The 24,310-nt window shown below is 47.6% G+C and overlaps 1 protein-coding gene across 20 annotated transcripts in view; it reads left to right on the top strand.

The window, feature by feature from the left end:
• TRRAP (transformation/transcription domain associated protein) overlaps positions 1-13,027 on the top strand; it is a 135,680-nt gene extending 122,653 nt beyond the window's left edge. For 16 of the 20 annotated variants that reach the window (XM_032266562.1, XM_032266576.1, XM_032266574.1 and 13 more), the window contains 6 exons: positions 3,883-4,108; positions 4,818-5,035; positions 7,982-8,166; positions 10,895-11,098; positions 11,184-11,378; positions 11,905-13,027. In XM_032266562.1, coding sequence (XP_032122453.1) covers positions 3,883-4,108; positions 4,818-5,035; positions 7,982-8,166; positions 10,895-11,098; positions 11,184-11,378; positions 11,905-12,189 — 1,313 coding nt within the window. In that variant the 3' untranslated portion in view covers positions 12,190-13,027. Of the gene's footprint in view, positions 1-3,882; positions 4,109-4,817; positions 5,036-7,981; positions 8,167-10,233; positions 10,853-10,894; positions 11,099-11,183; positions 11,379-11,904 lie in introns of those variants that run through there. The other 4 variants (XM_032266569.1, XM_032266575.1, XM_032266578.1 and 1 more) reach the window with 4 other exon arrangements.
• Positions 13,028-24,310: the final 11,283 nt, after the last annotated feature.

Here is a 24,310-nt window from a genome sequence, read left to right as displayed (position 1 = left end):
GTGCTTTTGTAATGATCTTTTTCCCATTCTTTCTTTACTGATGGGTTAAATCATAGAATAAGTGGTCCACATTTGTGATCATTAAAGTACCTTCTAAAGACCGTTGTGTCTTAGAGGACACAGTTAATATTAAATCGGCCAGGTGTGGTGGCTCATGTCTGTAATCGCAGCACTTTGGGAGGCTGAGGTGGGTGGATCACAAGGTCAGGAGTTTGAGACCATCCTGGCCAACACGGTGAAACTCTGTCTCTACTGAAAATATAAAAGTTAGCCAGGTGTGGTGGTGCGTGCCTGTAATCCCAGTTACTCAGGAGGCTGAAGCAGGAGAATTGCTTGAACCCGGGAGGCAGAGGTTGCAGTGAGCCAAGATTGTGCCACTGCACTCCAGCCTGGTGACAGAGCAAAAAAAGACTCTGTCTCAAAAAAAAAACTTAAATCACATGAAAGAAAATCTTTATCTCCGTAATCAGAAAGGACACTCGATAGTGACAGCGTGACCAGGGTTGAATCTGTCTGAAGTGCCCGCATGCCCTGCAGTGGCTCCAGGCAGTCTGGGGGTGCGGCTCCCATTCGTGATGTGTGAGTTGGGCGTTGAGGGTAACACTGGGCTCACCTTAGGTGAACCCACAGCTGAGGGAGATGCTCTTTGGAAGTAAAACGCAGGTGCCATCCTCCCTGTCTTTCATGCAAAGCGCTTTCATGTCAGGCTTGTTCTTGAAGTGCTTGTGATGTGTGGTCTTTCTCCCCCTGAGAACAGAAGAGTCTGAGAAGAAAGTTTTATGGAAGTCATATTTTACTTAAAAAAAAATAGTGATATTCAGCATGCTTTTATCTTAAAATGTCCACATTATTATATCAAAAAAGTAGAGAATCAGAATTGGAACAGATCATCTGGCTTTTGATGTTTTAAAAAAAAATCACAAAACTTAAACTGGGAAAAGCCAGCCATGAGGGTGCTGACTCATCTCAGACTGCAGCAGCGTTCAGACACGCGCAGCCAGCACTTGTCCGTCTCCTGCTCTCCCGTTCACAGGGGCGGCCGTTTCAGTCTCTCTGTGCTACGTTCATGGAAAGCAGTCCGATTCTCTCGCGGAGCTGCCTGTGGTTGGCTACCAACTACATGTCGGTAAAGAGGTGGGAAAAAGAAGTGGCACACTCCATTTATGCCACAGAAACGAAGACGTCCCTTCATGTGGGAACTTGTACACAAATATTCAGAGCATTTGTTGCCTTATTTGTAGTAAGTCAAAGCTGCCCTTTCAGAGGGTATTGAATGCATTAAGTATACCCATCCTCAGCAATGAAGAGTTAATTACTGATACACTATAATGTGGGTGAACCTCAAAGAAATTATGCTGATGACCAGGTGCGGTGGCTCACGCCTGTAATCCCAACACTTTGGGAGGCCGAGGCAGGTGGATTACCTGAGGTCAACAGTTCGAGACCAGTCTGACTAACATGGTGAAACCCCGTCTCATAAAAAAAGAGAAAAAGAAATTATGCTGAGTACAAAAGGCCAACTTGGAAAGGACGTGTACTGCAGAATTCTTATTTGTGAAGCATCACCAGAAGGGATTCTTGGTGGCCAGGTGTTTGTGATGCAGGGGAGAGGCAGGTGTGGCCATGCAGGGTGACCTAGGGCGTCCCGTGCTGATGGTGCAGCTCAGCAACTGATTGTGCGTGTGGCTCTGCAAGGTGACACACATGACATGACCACACAGAGGTGTGTGTGCATACACACACATGCGTGCACACACACGTGCACACGTAACTGGTGAAGTCTGAATCAGCTCTTTGGACTGTGCCAATGTCACCTTTTGGTGTTGGCGTCACACTGGGTTGATAGGACACTGATGTGGGAGGAGGGGTTTAGGAACATGAGACTTCCTGCTAGGAATTTCAAAGTAAGAGTTAAAAAAAAGAACTAGATCAGAGTTTGGTGGCACCTTTTGGTCCTGTGTGGAGAGGGAACAGTGCGGTGGCCTGCATCCTTGGCGGTGGCCTCTGTCTCTGTTGCAGCTCTGCTGGGGGATCTCACCTTCATGCTCACCTTGGATCTCACGTTGGTGGCTGGAGGTGCCTCTCCAGCCACCTGCCCATGTGGAGTCGTGGCACTGTGAGGGATGCAGAGGAGGGAGGTGCCAGAGCTTAAAATGAAAGGGAAACAAAACAAGTGCCGTTGGAAAAAACACACAAGAAAATACATTGGCTTTCGTGAAACTGATGACATTTGTGGACAACCAAATTCACATGTTGACTGGGATAGTCAGGCCACTCGAATAGCAGGGTGTTATCAGGTGTGGGCAGGGATGGTCAGATCATTTGAATAGCAGGGTGTTATCGCACGTGGGCAGGGATGGTCAGGTCACTCGAATAGCAGGGTGTTATCACTCGGCAGGGACGGTCAGGCCACTCGAATAGCAGGGTGTTATCAGGTGTGGGCAGGGATGGTCAGGTCATTTGAATAGCAGGGTGTTATCACGCGTGGGCAGGGATGGTCAGGTTACTCAAATAGCAGGGTGTTATCACTCGGCAGGGATGGTCAGGCCACTCGAATAGCAGGGTGTTATCGCGTGGGCAGGGATGGTTAGGTCACTCGAATAGTCGAGTGTTATCACGCATGGGCAGGGATGGTCAGGTCACTCAAATAGCAGGGTGTTATCAGGTGTGGGCAGGGATGGTCAGATCATTTGAATAGCAGGGTGTTATCGCGCATGGGCAGGGATGGTCAGGTCACTCGAATAGCAGGGTGTTATCAGGTGTGGGCAGGGATGGTCAAGTCATTTGAATAGCAGGGTGTCATCGCGCGTGGGCAGGCATAGGCCACTCAAATAGCTGGGTGTTACGCCAAGCGCCTCCTGTGCGCTACCTCGTTTAATTTCATCCTTTCACGGTAGGTGTTAAATTATTCCTACTCCTGTCCCATGGGTTAGAAAAACGAGGCCCTGAGAGGTTCAGCAGCATACCCCAAGCTCTGAGCTGGTATGTCTGCCGCGACGACGCAGCCAGTATTCTCTTTGGGCTCAGGACGCCAGCCCTGGGGTAGCCTGGGGACGGTGCCTCCTCATGGCTCCCACAGGGCCCCTGCTTTGCTGTAGAAGCTGTTGGGTTCGTCCCGACCTCTGGTCACCCTGGTGAGTTAGGGTGACGAGGCTCCCTCCAGCACTGGCGCTCATTTGGGAGGAAGTCAAGGTTTTTTACAGAAAGACGTTTTAATATAATTGATCTTTTAAACATTGAGTTTCAATAAAATTTGAGAAATACATTGACCAGAGATTTTTGAATTGCTTCAGTGAAACATGTTTTCAGCTTTTGCCATTTTGGTATCTTGCATTAGTTCCTTCTCATGGCTCATTTGGAGTCTAGCACTTTGTCCTGGGTGGCTCTTTCCCCTGCCTTAGACTCACATGGATTACAATATTGGCTTTGACATGAGGCCTTAGGGCTCCATGTGACACAGGTGCTCAGAGGCGGGGCTGCCATTGGATACTGGTCTTTGGGCCCTGGCAACACGGGCTTCTGGTTGTTGGGATTCACAGGCTGCCCGCAAGCTCCTGTGTCTCCCAGAGCCTGAGCCTCACGCACTGAGGTAGAATTTGCCTCAATGACACCATTCCCGAAAGGGCCTGGGGCTGGGGACAGGGTTTCAGGCTGGCAGTTCCTGTTTTCCTCTTCCTTTCCACACAGTGGGAGGTCCCTGACAGAGCTTCTGTTGTTCCTTCAGCCTTTTAGGGAGCAAAGGACATAAACTGTTTTGCTCCACACCATGTATCAAACATGTCATTCATAGCTGGTGGCAGCTTGAGCATTTTTTTTTTTTTTCAGTGACTTAGAACTGGCCCAGATGACTAAAAACATTTTTAATCATGTTTTATTTTGAAGATTTTGACTTCAGTGTTCCAGGATCCATGAAGCTTCATAATCTTATTTCTAAGTTGAAAAAGTGGATCAAAATCTTGGAGGCCAAAACCAAGCAACTCCCCAAATTCTTCCTCATAGAGGAAAAGTGCCGGTTCTTGAGCAATTTCTCGGCACAGACAGCCGAAGTGGAGATTCCCGGGGAGTTTCTGATGCCGAAGCCGACACATTATTACATCAAGATCGCACGGTGAGTGGGCCAGCCTGGCAGGTGGAACTAACCACGGCTTCCATGGACCTGGAGACCCGTGGGAGCTCCGGGGTGGACCCTTTGTGGAATTTGGGACACGGATTCTGTGACATGGGAGAACATAAGACGATTCTCAGATTTAAGTGGTCAGGCACCTTAGAAGCTCTGCCCGCACTGACCAGTTAGCTGTCCTCAATGCAGTTCGGGTTTGCATTCAGCAGACCTTCTTCTGAGTCACCATAGAACTTGACAAAACATAGCGTGTCCCATCTTTTGTAAACACTCGAAGCACAGTATTCAGGCAGAATCGGACGATTGTAATGTTTCCCAGAGCAGGCTATGTCTCATTTGAAATGCAGAAAGGGCTTTGAAGTGGTTTCCCTTAACAAAGTGTTTCATGTTTATTTCTGAACCAGACACAGCTCTGCTTTCCCATACAGCCAGAGGTTAGCTGCCCTTTCCTCCAAATCTAGCTCCTGTGCTGGCCCGCTGGCCCTCCTCCTCGACTTCCATCTCTGGCTGCTGAATTTCAAATATTGTGACTCCATTTCTACATATCAGGGTGAGACAGGGTACAGATAAATTGATAAAACTACAGCTGACCTACGCAGTCTGTTTCCCGTGACAGTTCTGACGACTCTAGTTTCTTTTCAAGACAAGGACTGGTAACAGAGACTCAGGGCGCGCCTCACGCTTCTCGCTTTGGTAGGTTCATGCCCCGGGTGGAGATTGTGCAGAAGCACAACACCGCAGCCCGGCGGCTCTACATCCGGGGGCACAATGGCAAGATCTACCCCTACCTCGTCATGAACGACGCCTGCCTCACAGAGTCACGGCGGGAGGAGCGTGTGTTGCAGCTGCTACGTCTGCTGAACCCCTGTTTGGAGAAGAGAAAGGAGACCACCAAGAGGCACTTATTTTTCACAGGTAGGTATGAGAGCCACGCTTCGCAGGGTCCACAGGCAGCTCACTTTAGCCTTCGAGGGTCCACCTGCGTCCCCAGAAAACGTTCTAGTCTGTGCCGAGCAGGGAAGGCCTCAGCAAGAGGAGCAGCTCCGGGCTTTCAGGCTTCTCACTGAGAGATGAGAGCTGTGGCCACCTTTTCTCTAAGGCAAGCTTGTCCGACGGGCGGGCTCCATGCAGCCCAGGACGCCTTTGAATGTGGTCCAATGCAAATTCGTAAGCTTTCTTAGAACATTATGAGATTTTGTTTTGTTTTGTTTTTTGAGACAGAGTCTCTCTCTGTCACCCAGCCTGGAGTGCAGTGGCGCGATCTCAGCTCACTGCAACCTCCACCTCCCTGGTTCAAGCAGTTCTCCTGCTGCAGCCTCCTGAGTAGCTGTGATTACACACACATGCCACTGCGCCCAGCTTATTTTTTTTATTTTTTTATTTTTATTTTTTTGCAATTTTTAGTTGAGACGGGATTTCACCATCTTGGCCAGGCTGGTCTTGAACTCCTGACCTTATGATCCACCTGTCTCGGCCTCCCAGAGTGCTGGGATTACAGGCTAGCCACCACGCCCGGCCCAGATTTTTTTTTTTTTTTTTTTTTTTTTCTGTTTTTTTTTTTTTTTTAGCTCATCAGCTATCGTTAGTGTCAGTGTGTTTTATGTGTGCCCCGAGATGGTCATCCTTCCAGTGTTACCCAGGGAAGCCAAAAGAGTGGACGCCCCTGTTCTAAGTCCTTTCGCACTCTATGCAGCGGGCTTTTGGGAGAGCCGGCACCTGCCAGTGTGTGCTGCTGTTTTACTTCTCCTCCAGGGAGCCTGGGGGACCCGGCCGAGCCTAGCCTGGGTGCAGCAGCACACACCAGGTTTCCAGTGCGCCTCGAGCCACGTCACACGCTGCACTCTGGGCCCTCCCTGAGTTTCATTCCTGGGTGAAATGCAGGACTCGGGGAAGTCTGGCTGCCCAGTTAGGGCCACAGAGATTGTCAGGGGCACAAGTAGCTGATAGGAAGCAACCTCTGAGTGAAGTCTCTATCTTTGAGTTATCGTGAGTGGTCCGACTCTACGCACAGCACGTAGATGCGATGCTGTTACTATAATGTTACCCAGAGGCGAGAATCACTGTGATGACATTTTAGCGTCTAATCCCTGAGGTCGAGAGCCCGCTGCAGTGCATATCGTCTAGTCCTGTATGGGAACTTTCTTTCACCACCTAAGCCGTGATCCAGCCCCTTTTGACCTGAAATCTCTGAACCTTAAGTTCTAGATCTCAAAATAAGTAGATTTTTTTTAAAGCCTGAAGAAAGCTCAAAATGCATCATGGAAAGCTGTGTGTGTTTTAACACATATGTAACATGACCTTTAGTGTTGATCCCAGCTGTGGGTTATTGATTTCTCTGCTTTTCAACATTGGTTAGCACGGCCTGGCAGTCCTAATGTGTGTCCTGGAGTCATGTGGGGATTTCTCTATGGGTAGAAGCCAGGACAGCGAGCCATCAGCTGTGGCTTCACTGACATTGGACAGAATTAGCCACTTGGTTCACAGAAGTCAGAATCATCTGTGCACCTCACGCACCCCTGACTCCACATCAGAGGTTACAGCAGCCTGGATATGGCCACCATTGGGACCCTCACCGGGGAGGCTTAATCTGCCGTCTTCTGGAAATCTCTCAGTTCCCTCCAACTTTATTGCAACAAGGTATCTGAACAAGAATTCCTGAACCTAATATTTTCATAAAGTATTATATCATTTAATACAGAAGCAGCCCTCTGGGGTAGGTACTATTATTCTACTTTTGTATCAAGAAACTGCACACAAGTCTGGTGCTGCTCCCCAAGATGACGTCACTGGGAAGGCAGGCTCTGGAGTGGTTTCGGGGCAGGTTAGCATCCTGTTGGGCGGGTGGTTCATTAACTACGTCTCAGATACCGAATGGTGATTGGGAACAGTGCCGGTCACCATGTGTGGACAGGGATTTACACGTTAATGGGGCTGGATGATCAGGTTGATGCCAGTGGCTTTCCTTCCCTGGACAGAACACACAAGATGACCTCAGGGATGATTTTCCTGCCTTTCCAAAGATGGGGCATAGCCATCCTAGGTGCTGAAAGACAAGGTTGCATCATTAGCCAGCAGCTGTCTCAGAGCAGGAGTGCTGGACTCTTCCCGTAGACTCTGATTGAGGAAAGCCTCTAAGACTGAACATTTGGCAGAGTCTGTTTATTGTTGTTATTATTATTTTGAGAGGGCGCCTCACTCTGTTGTCCAGACGGGAATGCAGTAACACAATCTCAGCTCAATGCAGCCACCGCCTCCTGGGTTCAAGTGATTCTCCTGAGTAGCTGGGACCACAGGCATGCGCCACCACACCCAGCTAATTTTTGTGTTTTTTTAGTAGAGACAGAATTTTGCCATGTTGGCCAGGCTGGTCTTGAACTCCTGACCTCAAGTGATCCTCCTGCCTTGGCCTCCCAAAGTGCTGGGATTACAGGCATGAGCCACCATGCCTGGCCATGTTCTTACTTTTTAGACAGGGTCCTACTCTGTGTCACCCAGGCTGGAGTACTGTGGCGCAATCACAGCTCATGACAGCCTCCAACTCCCGGGCTCAAGCAATCCTCCTACCACAACCTCCCAAGTAGCTGGGACTACAGGCTATTCTTTAATTTTTTGATTTTTTAAGACATCTTTTAAAAATTGCCTTCTTAAGCATTTCTGATTGTGAACACAGGCTGACGGTCAGCTCATGCCATCAGAGCCTTGTGCCATCTGCTGGGCAAAGGGATGGTACAGCTTCCTCCATGGTCCCCCTGAGGCACACAGGGCTGGGTCAGCTCTGCTCCCAGTGGCGCCTTGACAGTGGAGCTGAGCACTGGCCCGCAGTCACCCTCAGCCTGCCCTGTTTCTCTCCCCTCTCCCCAGTGCCCCGGGTCGTGGCGGTTTCCCCACAGATGCGCCTCGTGGAGGACAATCCCTCTTCACTTTCCCTGGTGGAGATCTACAAGCAGCGCTGCGCCAAGAAGGGCATCGAACACGACAACCCCATCTCCCGTTACTACGACCGGCTGGCCACGGTGCAGGCTCGGGGGACCCAAGCCAGCCACCAGGTAGCAGCGGGTGGGGGCCGGGCTGGGGGCTGAGCTGCTGCCTGTAGCCCTCCTGCGTGGGCCGGTGCTTGGGGACACGGGTGCTCAGGAGACACGCAGGCGTTCACTGGGGGCCACCTCCGTCATTTAAGATAACTTGATTGGGCTCGTGAGATGGTAGAGAGATAGCCATTGACCTTAGTGAGAGGACGTTTGTCGTGATGGTTTGTTATGATAGGACACGGGTCATTCCTCGACCTTGGAGAGGCCTCTTGTCCTCTGCCTGTACTTACAAAGAAGCTCTGAAGTTAGAATTTTAAAGTAAGTTTCTGGCAGTCTCATTTGGCAGCCACACCTGATCTGAGGTGATGGGAGGCTGTTGACAGTCTGCATTCATCCACTTTACCTGGGCTGCTGCTGGGGCGTTAGGCCGTGTGCAGTATGTGTACTGTCCATGCTTTCTAAATACAGAAAGCGACAGACTCTGGAGTGTGGGGCCCAGCTGTTTGGGTTGCCTGAGCCGGGAGTGTGGATCCCGCAGGAATCTTGGGTGGCCCTGCCTGCAGCCCCCGGAGGCCCCTCTTTCACCTGCACGTTTTTGCCCTTGGTAGGAGGCAGGGCGGGCATGGACTCTGGATGAGATTTTTGGGGGATTGTGTGGAGCACCCAGCAGCAGCTGTTTTGGCCTCTCCCCAGGTGCACCTGAGGTCCTTTGTGTGGGTCCCAAGCAGGAGAGACCACAGAGGTGGACGCTGTGACCTTGCCCAAGTCTTGCAGGGACTTATTCCAGTTCTCCCGGCTCCTGGAGGACTTAGTTTGGTTGAGGAAGGTTGAGCCCACCCTGTGCTCCGTGGCCCAGGGCATGGCAGGGCCCGAGGTGTTCCAGGCTGCGGGGTCAGGTGCTGTCTCCCAGCTCTGTGCAGGCAGAGACGTGGATCCCTGTTTCTGATCGACCTCTGTTGACAGAGCTCATGGCCTCTCTTGGGAATCGACACCAGCACATTTTTGTGGCACAGGCCACGGCCTGCTCATTCTGAGGACAGTGGGCAGTTCTGAGGTATTTGCAGGAGAGGAATGAGTTATTCTCTTAAGGCAACATTAACTTTCGACAGCATGGAAGCCAGTGACAAACACGTGCCGACCTCAGAGTCATCCCGTTTCTAAACAGCGTGAGTGACCGACCAGGCTGTTTGTTCCAGGTTAGCAGCTGCCAGGGCCTGTAGGCCGAGGGAGATGCACACAGCACAGAGGACTCCGGCTTCAGAGCCGCTTCCTCCTCTCTGTGCCTCTTGTTTTTTGTTTTGTTATAAATTCTGCTCTGTCATTCTTCTCTCTTCCTTTTCTTTTTTTTTGAGACAGAGTTTTGCTCTTATTGCCCAGGCTGGAATGCAATGGCACGATCTCAGCTCACTACAACCTCTGCCTCCCAGGTTTAAGCGTTTCTCCTGCCTCAGCCTCCCAAGTAGCTGTAATTACAGGCATGCATCACCACGCCCGGATAATTTTGTATTTTTAGTGGATACGGGGTTTATCCATGTTGATCAGGCTGGTCTTGAACTCCCGACTTCAGGTGATCTGCCCGCCTCAGCCTCCCAAAGTGTAATTCCAAACCTGGAATTACAGGCATGAGCCACCGTGTCCAGGCTTGTTTGGTTTTGTTTTGTGTTAAAGACAGTCTCTCTGTCGCCCAGGCTGGAGTGCAATGGTGTGATCTTGACTCACTGCAACCTCCACCGCCCAAGTTCAAGTGATTCTCCCACCTCAGCCTCCAACATAGCTGTGATTACAGGCGTGAGCCACCGCGCCTGGCCAGGCTGCTGGTTTTCACAACTCCCACGGTGGTGAGGCGGCTGGTTTTCTAGGCGCCTGTGGAGCTGGGGAGAAGTGAGTGGGAATGGCGCACAGTGAACTGGCAGCGCACTCACTGTTCTCACCAGGAGTCAGCCTTTTCCTCAGACTGTTGCAAGCCTTTAATTTCTAGAGTTCTGAAAAAGTTGATTTTGATGGGTTTTGGCAGCATGCTCACTGCTTGAGGAGCAGATTTTGGAAATCTTTGAGGTCTCAGAAGTGCTTCTTGCCATTTGACAGACGAGGAAACGAGCTGCGTGTGTCGTGGGCGGCCTGCCCTGTTCTTGCCAGCAGAAGGGCCTGCTTTCTCATGGCCTTCGGAGCACGGAGGTCGGACTTAACTGAGAAAAGACCCCGGGCCTATACCAAATGGTCGAACAGGAGCTCCATTAACTCAGCAAACTCTTACCGAGTGGTGGTGTCTGCAGTGGCCTATGAGTCTCCAGTCCAGAGATCAGTCGCAAGTGTGGCGTATGTGGTTACAGCAGCTCCTTCAGTTTGTGAAACGTTTGTCTTTGGTATACTGTCTTGGTTGGAAGTGGCGCTGCTGGCATCGGCTGTTTTGTTGTGTTAATTGGTCTGATAAATTCTGTGGTCAGCAAGGGTGGAAGTATTTCGATATTTACCTGCATTCTCGTCAGGTGTCGCGTATCAGGTAACAGGCTTTGGCGCAGACCAGCTGCATTGGTGCTTTAGAGGGGACGGCGGCGAACCCCAGAGGGAAACAGAGCCATCTTCTGCCTCCTCGTGTTCAGTCAAATAACAATGCGTGTGTCAAATTTCTCACCAGAATTTACTCTTGCTGCTAAGTTAAAGACTAATTACAATTTGAGAGTGTTCCTTTTGCAAAAAAAAAAAATCAGTGAGTTAGGTGGAAGCGTCATGGATCGATGTACTTCAGGTCCTTCGCGACATCCTCAAGGAGGTTCAGAGTAACATGGTGCCGCGCAGCATGCTGAAGGAGTGGGCGCTGCACACCTTCCCCAACGCCACGGACTACTGGACGTTCCGCAAGATGTTCACCATCCAGCTGGCTCTCATAGGCTTCGCGGAATTCGTCCTGCATTTGAATAGACTCAACCCCGAGATGTTACAGATCGCTCAGGTAAGCCGGTTTGAACAGCCAGATCCTCTCCTCGAGACATCGTCTTTCTGTTGAAGTTCCTAAAGTGTTTCCTTCTGAAATTTAGGACACTGGCAAACTGAATGTTGCCTACTTTCGATTTGACATAAACGACGCGACTGGAGACCTGGATGCCAACCGCCCCGTCCCATTCCGCCTCACACCCAACATTTCTGAGTTTCTGACCACCATCGGTGTCTCCGGCCCGTTGACGGCGTCCATGATCGCGGTGGCCCGGTGCTTCGCACAGCCAAACTTCAAGGTGGGTCTCTGCATCGTCTGGCGCAGGCCAGAGCCGCTCAGGTGCACACACATCACAGCCTTGAGGGAGCTGCTTATCTGCCTCGTGGGCTCTGCATTTTCCCCCGTGGCCAGCACCCCTGTGGGTTACGTCCTTCTTTGCTGTGAGGGCAGGGGATGGTTTTCTCTTTGGTTCACTCTCGGCTGTAGTGCCTGGAACAGGCCTGCCCGACACTCAGCAGACACTGGAAGGCGTCAAGTAAATAAGCAGATGGAGCCCCAGTCGCAATGTGGCCACCTGTGCCACCCAGATTTGTGCTGCCCAGCACTAAGGTCTTCTGGCTGCTGCTTCAAGTGGAGGAGGGCGTGTGTCCCCCAGCAGCTTCCCCAGCCCATCCTGAGGGCACATGGCCAGGCCCAGTGCTGAGGCTTGACCAGCCCTGGTGGTCCTGGACAGCCGCTGTGACTGAGCCCTGCCTTGTGAGGAAGCTGCCCCTCTGGGCTGTTCTTGGTTCAACACAAGTCCTCACATTCTCTCCTTCACGCAGGTGGATGGCATTCTGAAAACCGTGCTCCGGGACGAGATCATTGCTTGGCACAAAAAAACACAGGAGGACACGTCCTCTCCTCTCTCAGCCGCCGGGCAGCCAGAGAACATGGACAGCCAGCAGCTGGTGTCCCTAGTTCAGAAAGCCGTGACCGCCATCATGACCCGCCTGCACAACCTCGCCCAGTTTGAAGGCGGGGAGAGCAAGGTGAACACCCTGGTGGCTGCAGCAAACAGCCTGGACAACCTGTGCCGCATGGACCCCGCCTGGCACCCCTGGCTGTGACCGAGGCCGCCTCAGCCACCCGGAATGTGAAGGGAGCCCCAGGCTCTGAGCCCGCGGCTTTTACCACTTCTCTCTGCCTCGTTCATTTTATTCACGAAAGTCCTGCAGTTTCACTGGGTTGCAGTTACTTTCCTGATAGTTTGTGTGGGAAAGAGGGAGCTGGTGACGACTGTGGGCGAGGCGGTTAGAAATGGTAGAGCTGGAACTTACTCCAAGCTTTTAAATGATCTTTTAAGAAGCCAGGATTCTCCAGTCTGGAATTTCTGGGTGAGTCCTTTTTTTATGGTGTCCTCCCTCTGTGAATGTACAGGCGGAACCGTACGAGCAGCTCCCAACCGTCCATTTTTAAAACCTCACAGTAGCTTCGTGCTTTTGTACAGACCTTTGTAACAAGTGTACAGAAAACCCATTTTGTTTGAGACACAGGAGATGATGAACTGATCGTGCTGGTTTTTCTGAGCACAGAGTTTTAGGTTGTACGCAGCCCGCCCTGCGATTCTCGCTGAGTGTTCAGCGTGGATCCATGGGTCAGGTCACCCTGTGGGAGCGCCACACCACATCCACCTGGATTCCGCTGGTGGAGACAGAACTGAGAGTCTGCAGGTGGCTCCTGCGCTTTTTATTTCTGGTTCTTTGGATGTCTTCTAGACGTTTACTATCATTGTACCTGAAGAAAAATCACTTTTACCTTCCTAATTTAAAAAGACAAAACAGAAATGTAAGTTCCTTTGCTACTTCAGTCTTTCTGTTCACATTTTTATAAATCTGAGCATTGAGAATGTTCTATCTAAATTTGTACAGTGTGATTTTTTTTTAGAATAAATATTTTATAAAAGGGTTTATTGTCCATTATTTATGTTAAAATGTTTGTTTCCATGAGAGGTTTCTTCCCTCTCAACGTCCCTCAGCCCCTTGGGAAGCAGAGGTCCCAGGGGCAGTGTGGGCTCCTCAGTGTAGCCTCTTGGTGACAGCATGCACTGCCCAGGTAGGCACAGTGCTGCTGTGATCACGGGGGAAGCTGTGACTTGGGGCGTGGGAAGCCAGCTCAGAGTGTATTCAGTCACAGCGACGAGGAATGGCGGCCCGACCTCAGCAGCGGGTCAGGGTGCCGGGACACAGAGCACTCAGCTGTGTTGATGTGTTTCCAGGCTGCTGCCATGTAACATGCATGTGTGGAACGTGTGCAGAGTGTGCCTGAAGCATGCCCGGAGGCTCAGCATGAAGCACTCTGCGCCCAGCTCCACCTCCTCCTTGTGCTTCATCCAGTGTATACCGCGGCCAGGCCTGCCCTCATGTGGGAGGGGCAGTCCCCGAGGAGCACGTGCCCTGATGCCAGAAACAGCGCAGGAAGAGGGATGAGGTTGCCACTCTAGGGCTAATGTGACCAGCCCTGAATCGGAAAGGACTTGCCTGTTGGGAAGTGTGACGTTTCTTCCAGGAAGATGTCCCTTTACAGGACCCAGGGCACGGGGCAACACGGAGCCCTCTCTTGGCCTCTGCCCCAGGCCACAGAACCTTCTCCAGCCCTTGACTCTCCTTGCTTTCCATTTACCTGCCATTGTTCCAGGTGACCACGAAATGATGCCTACAGCTGAGTTGACTCAAATCCCACCACAGAATCAAATGAAAGGGCCATGACCTGATGTCCGCTGGCAGCTTTGGATCACGGTTCTGTTGCTGAGTTACAACCTGGGCGCAGGCTGGTTTGCAGTGGGCAGTGCGGGCAGCTGCAGTCAGTGCCTTTATGCTGGGCTCCAGTCCTCAGGCCAGAGGAGCTGTTTCCCACTTTATTGAGGGGGAGTTTCCAGCTCGGAGAAGGTGAGAAGCTTGTCCAAGATCTGAAGCAGTTGTGGAGAAACTGGGATTGAACCCCATCCAGCCTGACTCCAAGCCCCCATGCTGCCCCCTGGGCCACAGGTCAAGGCCAGGAGGCCATTTTTGCCAATCTGACTGGACTCAAGTTACTTCCCAGCTCCTTGCAAAGAGTTGTCTTGTGAGACTGTGTTGTGGGTTCTGGAATGATGGGAGCCGTGCTTTGCAAATGAGGAGTGATTGTATGCCCGTCTGGCAGTGGATGGGCGTCTTGCTGACATCAGGCCTGAGCAGAGACCATGCCCCTCCGAGCGTCCTCATTGCGTGTGACAAGGTATAGGCCGCTGAGTGAGTTATCTTGCATTCCATGGAGCGTGGTGTCTGTGTAGATATGTGGGTGGCATTAGGGTTGGGGGACATTTGTCTTTCACGCTGGAGAATGGAGTCTGGAGCTGGCGCTACTGGTGAGGAAGAGACCTGGCTCCCTGCCAGGCTCACCCATGCCCTCCCTCTGGTTGTTGGGAAAACCAACCTTGGAACAGCCAAATTGGGAGATATCGCCTCCCCAGTGAAGATCTGGCATCTCCTGAGCTCCATGTGGAAAGATCAAAGAGCTGGATGTGGGCACCCTTCAGGCAGCAACTCGGTGACCAGGAGCCTCAGCTCTGTCTACCCCAGCACAGCACTGCTGGGAGCTGGGCCAGGGAGGCTGCCAGCTCCAGAGTGAGGAGGGTCCAGACCACGCAGAGACTGTGCCCTTATTCTCCAAACACCATTTTAAAGCAGGTGCTATTATTAGACTTCTTTTTATTCTTGTGATAAGGTATGTATAACATAAAATTGACCATTTGAATTCATTTTAAGTGCACAGTTCAGTGGCATTATGTACCTTCACCACATCCATCTCCAGAACTTGTACATCTTCCCATTTAGAAAAATCTGTCCTCATTAAACATTCACTCCCCATCAGCCCTTCCCCCAGCCCCTGCCAACTACCATTCTACGTTCTGTCTCTGCATTTGATGACTCTAAGGATCTCATATGAGTGGAATCATGGAATATTTGTCCTTTTCTGATTGTTTTCTGTTTGTTTTTGTTTTGAGACAGAGTTTAACTCGTCACCCAGCCCGGAGTGCACTGACGTGGTCTCGGCTCACTGCAACCTCTGCCTCCTGGGTTCAAGGATTCTCCTGCCTCAGCCTCCCGCGTAACTGGGATTACAGGTACCCACTGCCATGTCCAGCTAATTTTTTGTATTTTTTAGTAGAGATGGGGTTTCACCATGTTGGCCAGGCTGATCTCGAACTCCTGACCTCAGGCACCTGGTGTTTCGTGACTGTGTTATTTCACTTCGCACAGTGACCTCAAAGCTCATCTATGGGTGTGTCAGACTCTCCTTTCTTTTTAAGGCTGAATTGCGTTTCCTTGTCTGTGTAGACATTGTGTTTATTCATTGGTCTATTGATGGACACTTGGGTTGCTGCTTTTGTCCACTATGAATAATGCTCCTGTGAACATAGGCTTGCAGATATTTGTTCAGTTTCCTACTTTTAGTTGCTGTGGTTATATACCCAGAAGTAGGATTGCTGGATCACGTAGGAATTCTGTCTTTAATTATGTGACGAACTGCCATGTTGTTTTCCATAGCAGCTGTATCATTTTACGTTCCCACCAGCAATATGTGTGGTTTTCTGTGTCTTCACATTCTTGCCAACACTTGCGATGCTCTGTTTGTTTGTTTTTGTTTTATGACATCCATCCTAATAGGCACAAAGTGGTGCTTGGTTGCAGTTTTGATTTGCATTTCCCTGTTGGTGAGTGAGGCTGAGCAGCTTTTCATATGCTTGTGAGCCAGTTGTGTATCTTTGGAGATGTGTCATTTCTAGTCCTCTACATGTTTTTCAATTGGGTTGTTTTTGTTGCTGACTCACAGTTCTTTATATAGTCTGGATAGTAATCCCTTGGAGATAGATGGTTTATAAATAATTTCTGATATTGTGTGGGTTCCCTTTTTACTCTGTTGATACTGTCATTTGATGCTCAAAAATTTTGAATTTCGATGTAGTTCGATTTATTTTTCCTTTCGTTGCCTGTGCTTTTCATGTAATACCAAAAAGTCATTGCCAAATCTAATGCCATGAGGCTTTTCCCCTATATATTCTTCTAAGAGTTTTAGTTTTAACACATAACGTTAGGTCTTTGGTCCGTTTCGAGTTAATTTGTGTATATGCTGTAAGCGAAGTGTCCAGCCAGATTCTTTGACTTGTGGATATCAAGTTTCCCAGCATCATTTTGATGAAAAGACAGTCTGTTAATAAGAGTCTCAGCACCCTTGTCAAAAAATTAGTTGACTGTGTACAGTGTGGAGAGCTGATTTCCGGGCTCCCTGTGTCTGTCCGTATGCCACCAGAGTTTTGCTTCCCGGAGCTTTTTAGTATGATTTGAAACCAGAAAGTGTAAGTTCTCCGACTTTGTGCGTCTTTTTCAAGACTGTTTTGGATTTGGGGTCCCTTGCACTTTCATACAAATTTGAGGATGTCTTTTTCTGTTTCTGCTAAAATGTTGGGTTTTTTTGTTTGTGTGTTTGTGTGTGTTTCGAGACAAGGTCTTGCTCTGTTGCCCAGGCTGGAGTGGGGTGGCGTGATCTCGGCTCACTGCAACCTTCAAACACCGTTATTCTCCAAACACCATTTCAAGGCAAGTACTATTATCGGACTTCTTTTTATGTTTGTGGTAAGGTGTGTATAACATAAAATTGACCATTTGAATTCATTTTAAGTGCATAGTTCAGTGGTATTATGTACCTTCACCACCATCCATCTCTAGAACTTGCACATCTTCCCATTCAGAAAAATCTGTCCTCATTAAACACTCACTCCCCATCAGCCCTTCCCCCAGCCCCTGCCAACTACTATTTTACTTTGTTTCTGTGCATGTGATGACCCTAGAGACCTCATGTAAGTGGAATCATGCAGTATTTGGCCTTTTCTGGTGGCTGTGTTTTTTGTTTTGAAAATGGAGATATGCTCTTGTTGCCCAGGCTGGAGTGCAGTGGTGTGATCTCCACTCATTCCAACTTCTGTCTCCTGGGTTCAAGTGATTCTCCTGCCTCAGCCTCCCAAGTAGCTGGGATTACAGGCACATGCCACCATGCCCAGCTAATTTTTTGTACTTTTAGTAGAGACAGGGTTTCACCATGTTGGCCAGGATGGTCTTGATCTCTTGACCTCGTGATCCACCCGCCTCAGCCTCCCAAAGTGCTGGGATTACAGGCGTGAGCCACCGCGCCCGGCCTATAATTTCTTTAATGAATGATTTATGTTTTTCAGTATACAAGTATTTGACTTCATTGGTTAAGCACGTGCCTGTTTATTCTTTTTAATGCCACTGTAAATGGATTGGTTTTCTTTAGTTCCTCTTTGGATTATTTATTGTTGGTATACAGAAATACAACTGATTTTTATATGTTGATTCTTGTATCCTACAATTTTGCTGAATGTTTATTCTAATAGTCGGTTTTCTTTAGCGTTTTCTATAATCACGTCGTCTGTAAACAGATAATTTGATCTCTTCCTTTCCAATTGGACTTTTTTTCCCCATTCGCCTAATTGTTCTGGCTAGAACTTCCACTACTGTGTTGAGTACAAGGGGCAAAAACAGGCATCCGTTCCTCGTCGTTAAGTATGATCTTAGCTGTGGGTTTTGCATAACGGCCTGTATTATGTTGAGACAGTTTCATTCTATTCCTAGTTTGTTGGAAGTTTTTATCTGAAAGGGTGATAAATCTTGTCAAATGCTTTTTCTGTATCAATTAAGATGATTTTGTGGTTTTTCCTCTTTAAGCTGTTCATTTGTTGACTCCTCCTTGCCACATCCCAGGAAAAAATCCCAGTTTATCATGGTGTATAGTCCTTTTAATATGCTGTTGAATTTGGTTTGCTAGTATTTTGTTGAAAATCTTACGTCAATATTCACGGGGACTATTAGTCTGTACTTTTCTTTTGGCGCCTGGCTTTTGTATCAGGATAATATCCAAGGTCATGTTCCAAAGCCAGTACTTGATCCTACATTGTAGCTCTGCTGTCAACAAAGTCATCCTATTTGAGAGTATAGACATGGGGAAAAAAATCTGTACACATGAAAAATGTGTACACATATATATATCTGTATGTGATCATCAGATAAAATTCAGAAGACAAGGACGCCCTGGTTACCTGAGGAAGCTGCAGCGCTTGTGGTGGAAGGGAAGATGAAAGAACAAAGAGAACATTTCAAAAGAGCATGTTTTTAAAAAGTCATTGGCTCGGCCAGGCGCAGTGGCTCACGCCTGTAATCCCAGCATGTCGGGAGGCCGAGACAGGTGGATCATGAGGTCAGGAGATCCAGACCATCCTGGCCAATGGGGTGAAACCTCATCTCTACTAAAAATTCAAAAATTAGCTGGGCGTGGTGACACATGCCTGTAGTCCTAGATACTCAGGAGGAGAATCCTTTGGACCAGGGAGTTGGAGGTTGCATTGAGCCAAGATCGTGCCACTGCACTCCAGCCTGGCAACAGGGGGAGACTCCATCTAAAAAAAAAAAAAAAAAAAGGTCATTGGTTCATGCCTGCAATCCCAGCACTTTGGGAGGCCAAGGCGAGCAGATCACTTGAGGTCAGGAGTTCGAGGCCAGCCTGGCCAACATGGTGAAACCCCATCTCTACTAAAAATACAAAAATTCACCGAGTGTGGTGGCAGGCACCTGTAATCCCAGCAACTTGGGAGGCTGAGGCAGGAGAATAACTTGAACCCAGGAGGCAGAGGTTGCAGTGAACCGAGATCACACCATTTGCACTCCAGCCTAGACAATAAGAGCAAAACTCTGCTTTAAAAAAAAAAACGTCACCAAGATAGTAGACCAGATAGATGTGAGCACAGACAGGCAGACCAACTTGTTTAAAGCCCCAGCTACCTAGTGATAACACTGAGATCAAAACCTGAAAACATTCTGACTCTTGACTATAGAAAATGCCTAACAAGCCAAATACACGTTCCCTAACCTAGAGCGCAGCATTGTCTCGCAGATGTCAGAGTACAGGACCGTGTCTGCTGGCTAAGCTCACAGACACACTGCACGTTCTCCTGGAACGTGCCAGGGTAGGAAATCATAAAAGCAGATATGACAGGAGTGATGATCAGGAAGGGGACAGAAGAGGAAGGAATCTCTCTCCCCACCAAGACAAAAATTGGAGTGGCAGAATCTGTCTGAGGTAACTGTTTTGGAACTCTGGAGTCTCATTGAATGCTTGCAACTTCCAAGGAAACTCTTGGCTGGTATATTGCCATTAATTTTGGTCAATCTCAGCCTTTAGGATATTAGCGTCTCCCCAGCCTGAGTCTTGTGGTAGGCAGCCATGTCCATGTTCCTGGCATGACTTCCTGAAGCCAGGGTGGAAGTCTTGTCCTCCACATATCAAGTGTTCAGTGTTTTGATTGCAGAAGTGCAGACATATAGGCGGCAGCCATTGTTGCATTCCCTACTGGCTGAAGTGGCTTCCAGAGGATTTAAGGAACAGCCTCAGTTGTTTTTCTTCTTTCCTGTTTTTCCATTTGGGGAACCAAGCTTAAGGATTAGGATATTGAAAAGCAAGTGTGTGGACAACTTACTTGGGCCTCCTGCCAACAGCCAGTAAGATGCCAAGTCCCTCAGTCACAAAGCCACATGAAAATGAATTCTGCCAACAACCCAGAGGAGCCTGCAAGAAGATTCTCCCAGGTCGAGCCGTGAGATGAGAATACAGTTTGGCTGACACCTTGATTGCAGCCTTGTGAGTCGCTGAGCAGACCATTCAAATAAACTGTGAAATAAATGTGTATACAGGGCAATTTAGAAAGCCACTGCATATACATAGAGAAATATGCACAGTCAGAAGAGACATGGGAAGACTTTAAGCTTTCACCTCAAGTTGATCCAGAGATACCCTCAATAGCTGGTGTGGGGAAACAAGGGCAAATGCTGGGGGAAAAAAGGAGAATCTGATTTCCAGATTCAAATGTCCAGTTTTGAACAAGAAACAATCACAGGATACACGAAGAAATAGAAAAGGAAGAAACAAATCAATGGAAACCATCACTGAGGAAGCCCTGACAGCAGACTTACTAGACAATAACTTTAAAACCACTGTTTGAAAGATGCTAAAGGAGCTAAAAGAAAACAAAGACAGGAGAACAGTATATGAACAAAATGAGAATATCAACAAAAAAATTATTTAAAAGAAGCAAATTCTGGAGCTGAAAAATACAATAAATTAAGTATTCAATACAGTGGTTCAACAGCCAACTCAAACAGGCAAAAGAAAGAATCAGAGACCTTGGAAAACTGATCATTTGAAATCACTGAACTGGAGGAGCAAAAAGAAAATATGAAATGCCCAAGGGATTTATGGGACACATCAAGATGTCCAGTTTAGGCATTATGGAAGTTCTAGAAAGAGAAGAGAGACAGGAAGGGGACAGAGCTTATTTGAAAAAATAATGGACAAAACTTTCCCAAATTGGAAGAAAGAAATGGACATACAAGTTTAGGAAGCTCAATGATTTTCCAACTAGGATAAACCCAGAGAGACTCAGGCAAACACTAACAAAGGTGAAGGGTGAAATAGCTGCATTTTAATAGTACAAAGCTTCAATACTCAACTTTTTTGTTTGTTTGTTTGAGATGGAGTCTTGCTCTGTCACCCAGGCTGGAGTGCAGTGATACAACCTCAGCTCACTACAACCTCCGCCTCCTGGGTTCAAGCGATTCTCCTGCCTCAGCCTCCAGAGTAGCTGATTATAGGCATGCGCCACCACACCTGGCTAATTTTTGTATTTTTATTAGAGACAGGTTTCGCCATGTTAGTCAGGCTGGTCTCAAGCTCTTGACCTCAAGTGAACCACCCGCCTCAGCCTCCCAAAGTGTGGAGATTATAGGCATGAGCCACTGGGCCTAGCCCAATACCCCACTTTCTTTCTTTTTTTTTTTTTTTTGGGACGGAGTTTCGCTCTTGTTACCCAGGCTGGAGTGCAATGGCGCAATCTCGGCTCACCGCAACCTCCGCCTCCTGGGTTCAGGCAATTCTCCTGCCTCAGCCTCCTGAGTAGCTGGGATTACAGGCGCGCGCCACCATGCCCAGCTAATTTTTTGTATTTTTAGTAGAGACGGGATTTCCGTGTTGACCAGGATGGTCTCGATCTCTTGACCTCGTGATCCACCCGCCTCGGCCTCCCAAAGTGCTGGGATTACAGGCTTGAGCCACCGCGCCCGGCCTACCCCACTTTCAATAAATTATTAATAACTAGACAGAGGATCAATAAGGAAATATAGGACTTTTGAACAACACTATAGATCAACTGGACTGAACAGACATATGCAAAACACTCTGCCCAGCAACAAGCAGAATACACGTTCTTCTCAAATACACATGGAGCATTCTCAAGAACGGACTGTCTCCGGAGAGATCATAAAACAAGTCTTAATAAATTTAAGACTGAAGTCATACAAAGTATTTTCTCTGACCACAACGGAATGAAGCTAGAAATCAGTAACAGAAGAAAACTGGGAAATTCACAAATATGTGGAAATGAAACAAGATGCTTTTAAACAAACAACCAATGGGTCAAAGAATAAATCACAAGGGAAATTAGAAAATATCTTGAGACAAATGTAAATGAAAACAACATACCAAAATTTATGGAATGTAGTGAAAGCAGTGCTAAGAAGGATTATTCACCATGACCAAGGAAACTTATAGCTGTATATATTTATGTTAAAATGAACAACCTACATTATACCTTAAGGAACTAGAAAGAAAAACTAAATCCAAAGCTAACAGCAGTAAGAAAATGAATATTATGGAAAGAAAGGTTAGATAAATGATGAAGATCAATGAAGCTGAGTTGGTTTTTCAAAAAAGATCAACAAAATTGACAAAACTTTAGATGATTAAGAAAGATCAACTAAAATCAGAAAAGAGGAGACATTATTACCAATTTTACAGAAATATAAAGGATTATTAGTGTATTTTGAACAACTATGCCAACAAATTGAACAACCTACTTGGAATGGATAGATTCCTAGAACTCTACAACCTACCAAGACCGAATCATGAAGAAACAGAAGATCTGAATAGACTGGTAACTAGTAAGAAGATTGAATCAAAAATCAAAAATGTCCCAACAAAGAAACGCTCAAGACCAGATGGCTTCACTGGTGAATTCCATCAATACCAGTCTTTCTCAAACCCCTCCAAATAGTAGAAAAGGAAATAATGCTTCCTAACTTATTCTATGAGGCTAGCATTACTGTGATTTGAAACCCAGACAAAAACACTACAAGAAAACTCTAGACCAATATCCCTTATGAATATAGATGTAAAAGTCCTCAACAAAATATTAGCAAATTGAATCCAACAGCTTTTTCTTTTTTTTGAGACAGAATCTCACTGTCACCCTGGCTGGAATACAATGGTGCTCTTGGCTCACTGCAACCTCCCAGGTTCAAGCCGTTCTCTTGCCTCAGCGTCCTGAGTAGCTGGGACTATAGGCACCTGCCATCACGCCCAGCTAATTTTTGTATTTTTAGTAGAGACAGGGTTTCACTATGTCGGCCAGGCTGATCTCGAACTCCTGCCCACCTTGGCCTCCAAAAGTTCTGGGATTACATGTGTGAGCAACCATGCCTGGCCCCAAGACCATAATAAAAGGATTATTTACCACAGCCAAGTGGAATTTATCTCAGGAAGAGAAGAAGGGTGGCTCAACATAAGAAAATCAATCAGTGTGTAGCACATCACATTAATAGAACAGAGGGAAAAAAACATGTACATCTCAACTGATACAGAAGGGCATTTTACTACATATAAGCATTCCCCCTGAGATCAGGAACAAGACAGAAATTCCCACTTTTGCCACAGCTGTTCCACATTGTAGTGGAAAGTATAAGCCAGAGCTAATAGATAAGAAATTGGAGGCATCCAAATTGGAAGGAACAGGCAAAGCTATCTCCTACAGATAGAAAATGGCAAAGAATTCACAGGAAAGCCACCAGAGGTAGGAAATCAATTTTTGCCAAGTTTTAGGGTACAAGATTGACACACAAATGCAGTTATGTTTCTATGTACCAGCCACGAATGACACACAAAATAATTTAAAGCAATTATGTTTATAATATCATCTAAAAGAATAAATCTAACCAAGCAGATGAGTTTCCATTTGTCTGCTGAAAACCAAATATTATGTAAATAAGTTAAAACTTAAATAAATTGAAAAGACATCCCATGTTCATAGATTGGAAGACTTGACTTTGTTAAGATGTCAATAATGCCAGGTGTGGTGGCTTACACCTGTAATCCCAGCACTTTGGAATGTCAGGTGGGTGGAGGAGTTCAAGACCAGCCTGGGCAACATGGTGAAACCCTATCTTTACTGAAAATACAAAAACTAGCTGGACATGGTGGCACACCCCTGTAGTCCCAGCTACGCGGGAGGCTGAAGCAGAAGAATTGCTTGAACTCAGGAGGCGAAGGTTGCAGTGAGCCAAGATTGTGTCACAGGTGACAGACTCTGTCTCAAAAAAATAAGAGTCATCCTCATGCACATCCTCCTGTATATTTTAAAACATCTCTAGATTGCTTATAATTCCTAATACAGCATAAAGGCCATGTAAATAGTTTTTATTCTATATGGTTTAGGGAATAATGAAAAATCTATGCATGTTCTGATGCAAGTATATGTTTTAAAAAAAAAAAAAATTTTTTTTGAGCTGGAGTCTTGCTGTGTCACCCAGGCTGGAGTGCAGTTTCGGCTCACTGCAAACTTCGCCTCCCGGGTTCAAGCAGTTCTCCTGCCTCAGCCTCCCAAGAAGCTGAGACTGGTCTCCCAACTCCTGACCTCATGTGATCTACCCACCTTGGCCTCCCAAAGTGGGATTGCAGGAGCCACCACACCGAGCCAAAAAAATATTTTTGATCCCCGGTTGAATCCATGGATGTGGAATCCACAAATATGTAGGGCTGACAGTACTTTACTACAATTGTTTTATTTATTTATTTATTTATTTATTTGAGATGGAATCTCGCTCTGTCACCAACGTGGAGTACAGTCATGCGATCTTGGCTCACTGCAACCTCCGCCTCCTGGGTTCAAGCGATTCTTCTGCCTCAGCCTCCCGAGTAGCTGGGACTATAGGCACACACCACCATGCCCAGCTAATTTTTGTATTTTTAGTAGAGATGGGGTTTCACCATATTGGCCAGGGTGGTCTCAATCTCCTGACCTCGTGATCCACC

Source organism: Sapajus apella, unplaced genomic scaffold, assembly GCF_009761245.1.
Source record: "Sapajus apella isolate SASKATOON/1434 unplaced genomic scaffold, GSC_monkey_1.0 scaffold159, whole genome shotgun sequence".
NCBI lineage: Eukaryota > Metazoa > Chordata > Mammalia > Primates > Cebidae > Sapajus > Sapajus apella.
This window is presented reverse-complemented; position numbering and strand designations above follow the sequence as displayed.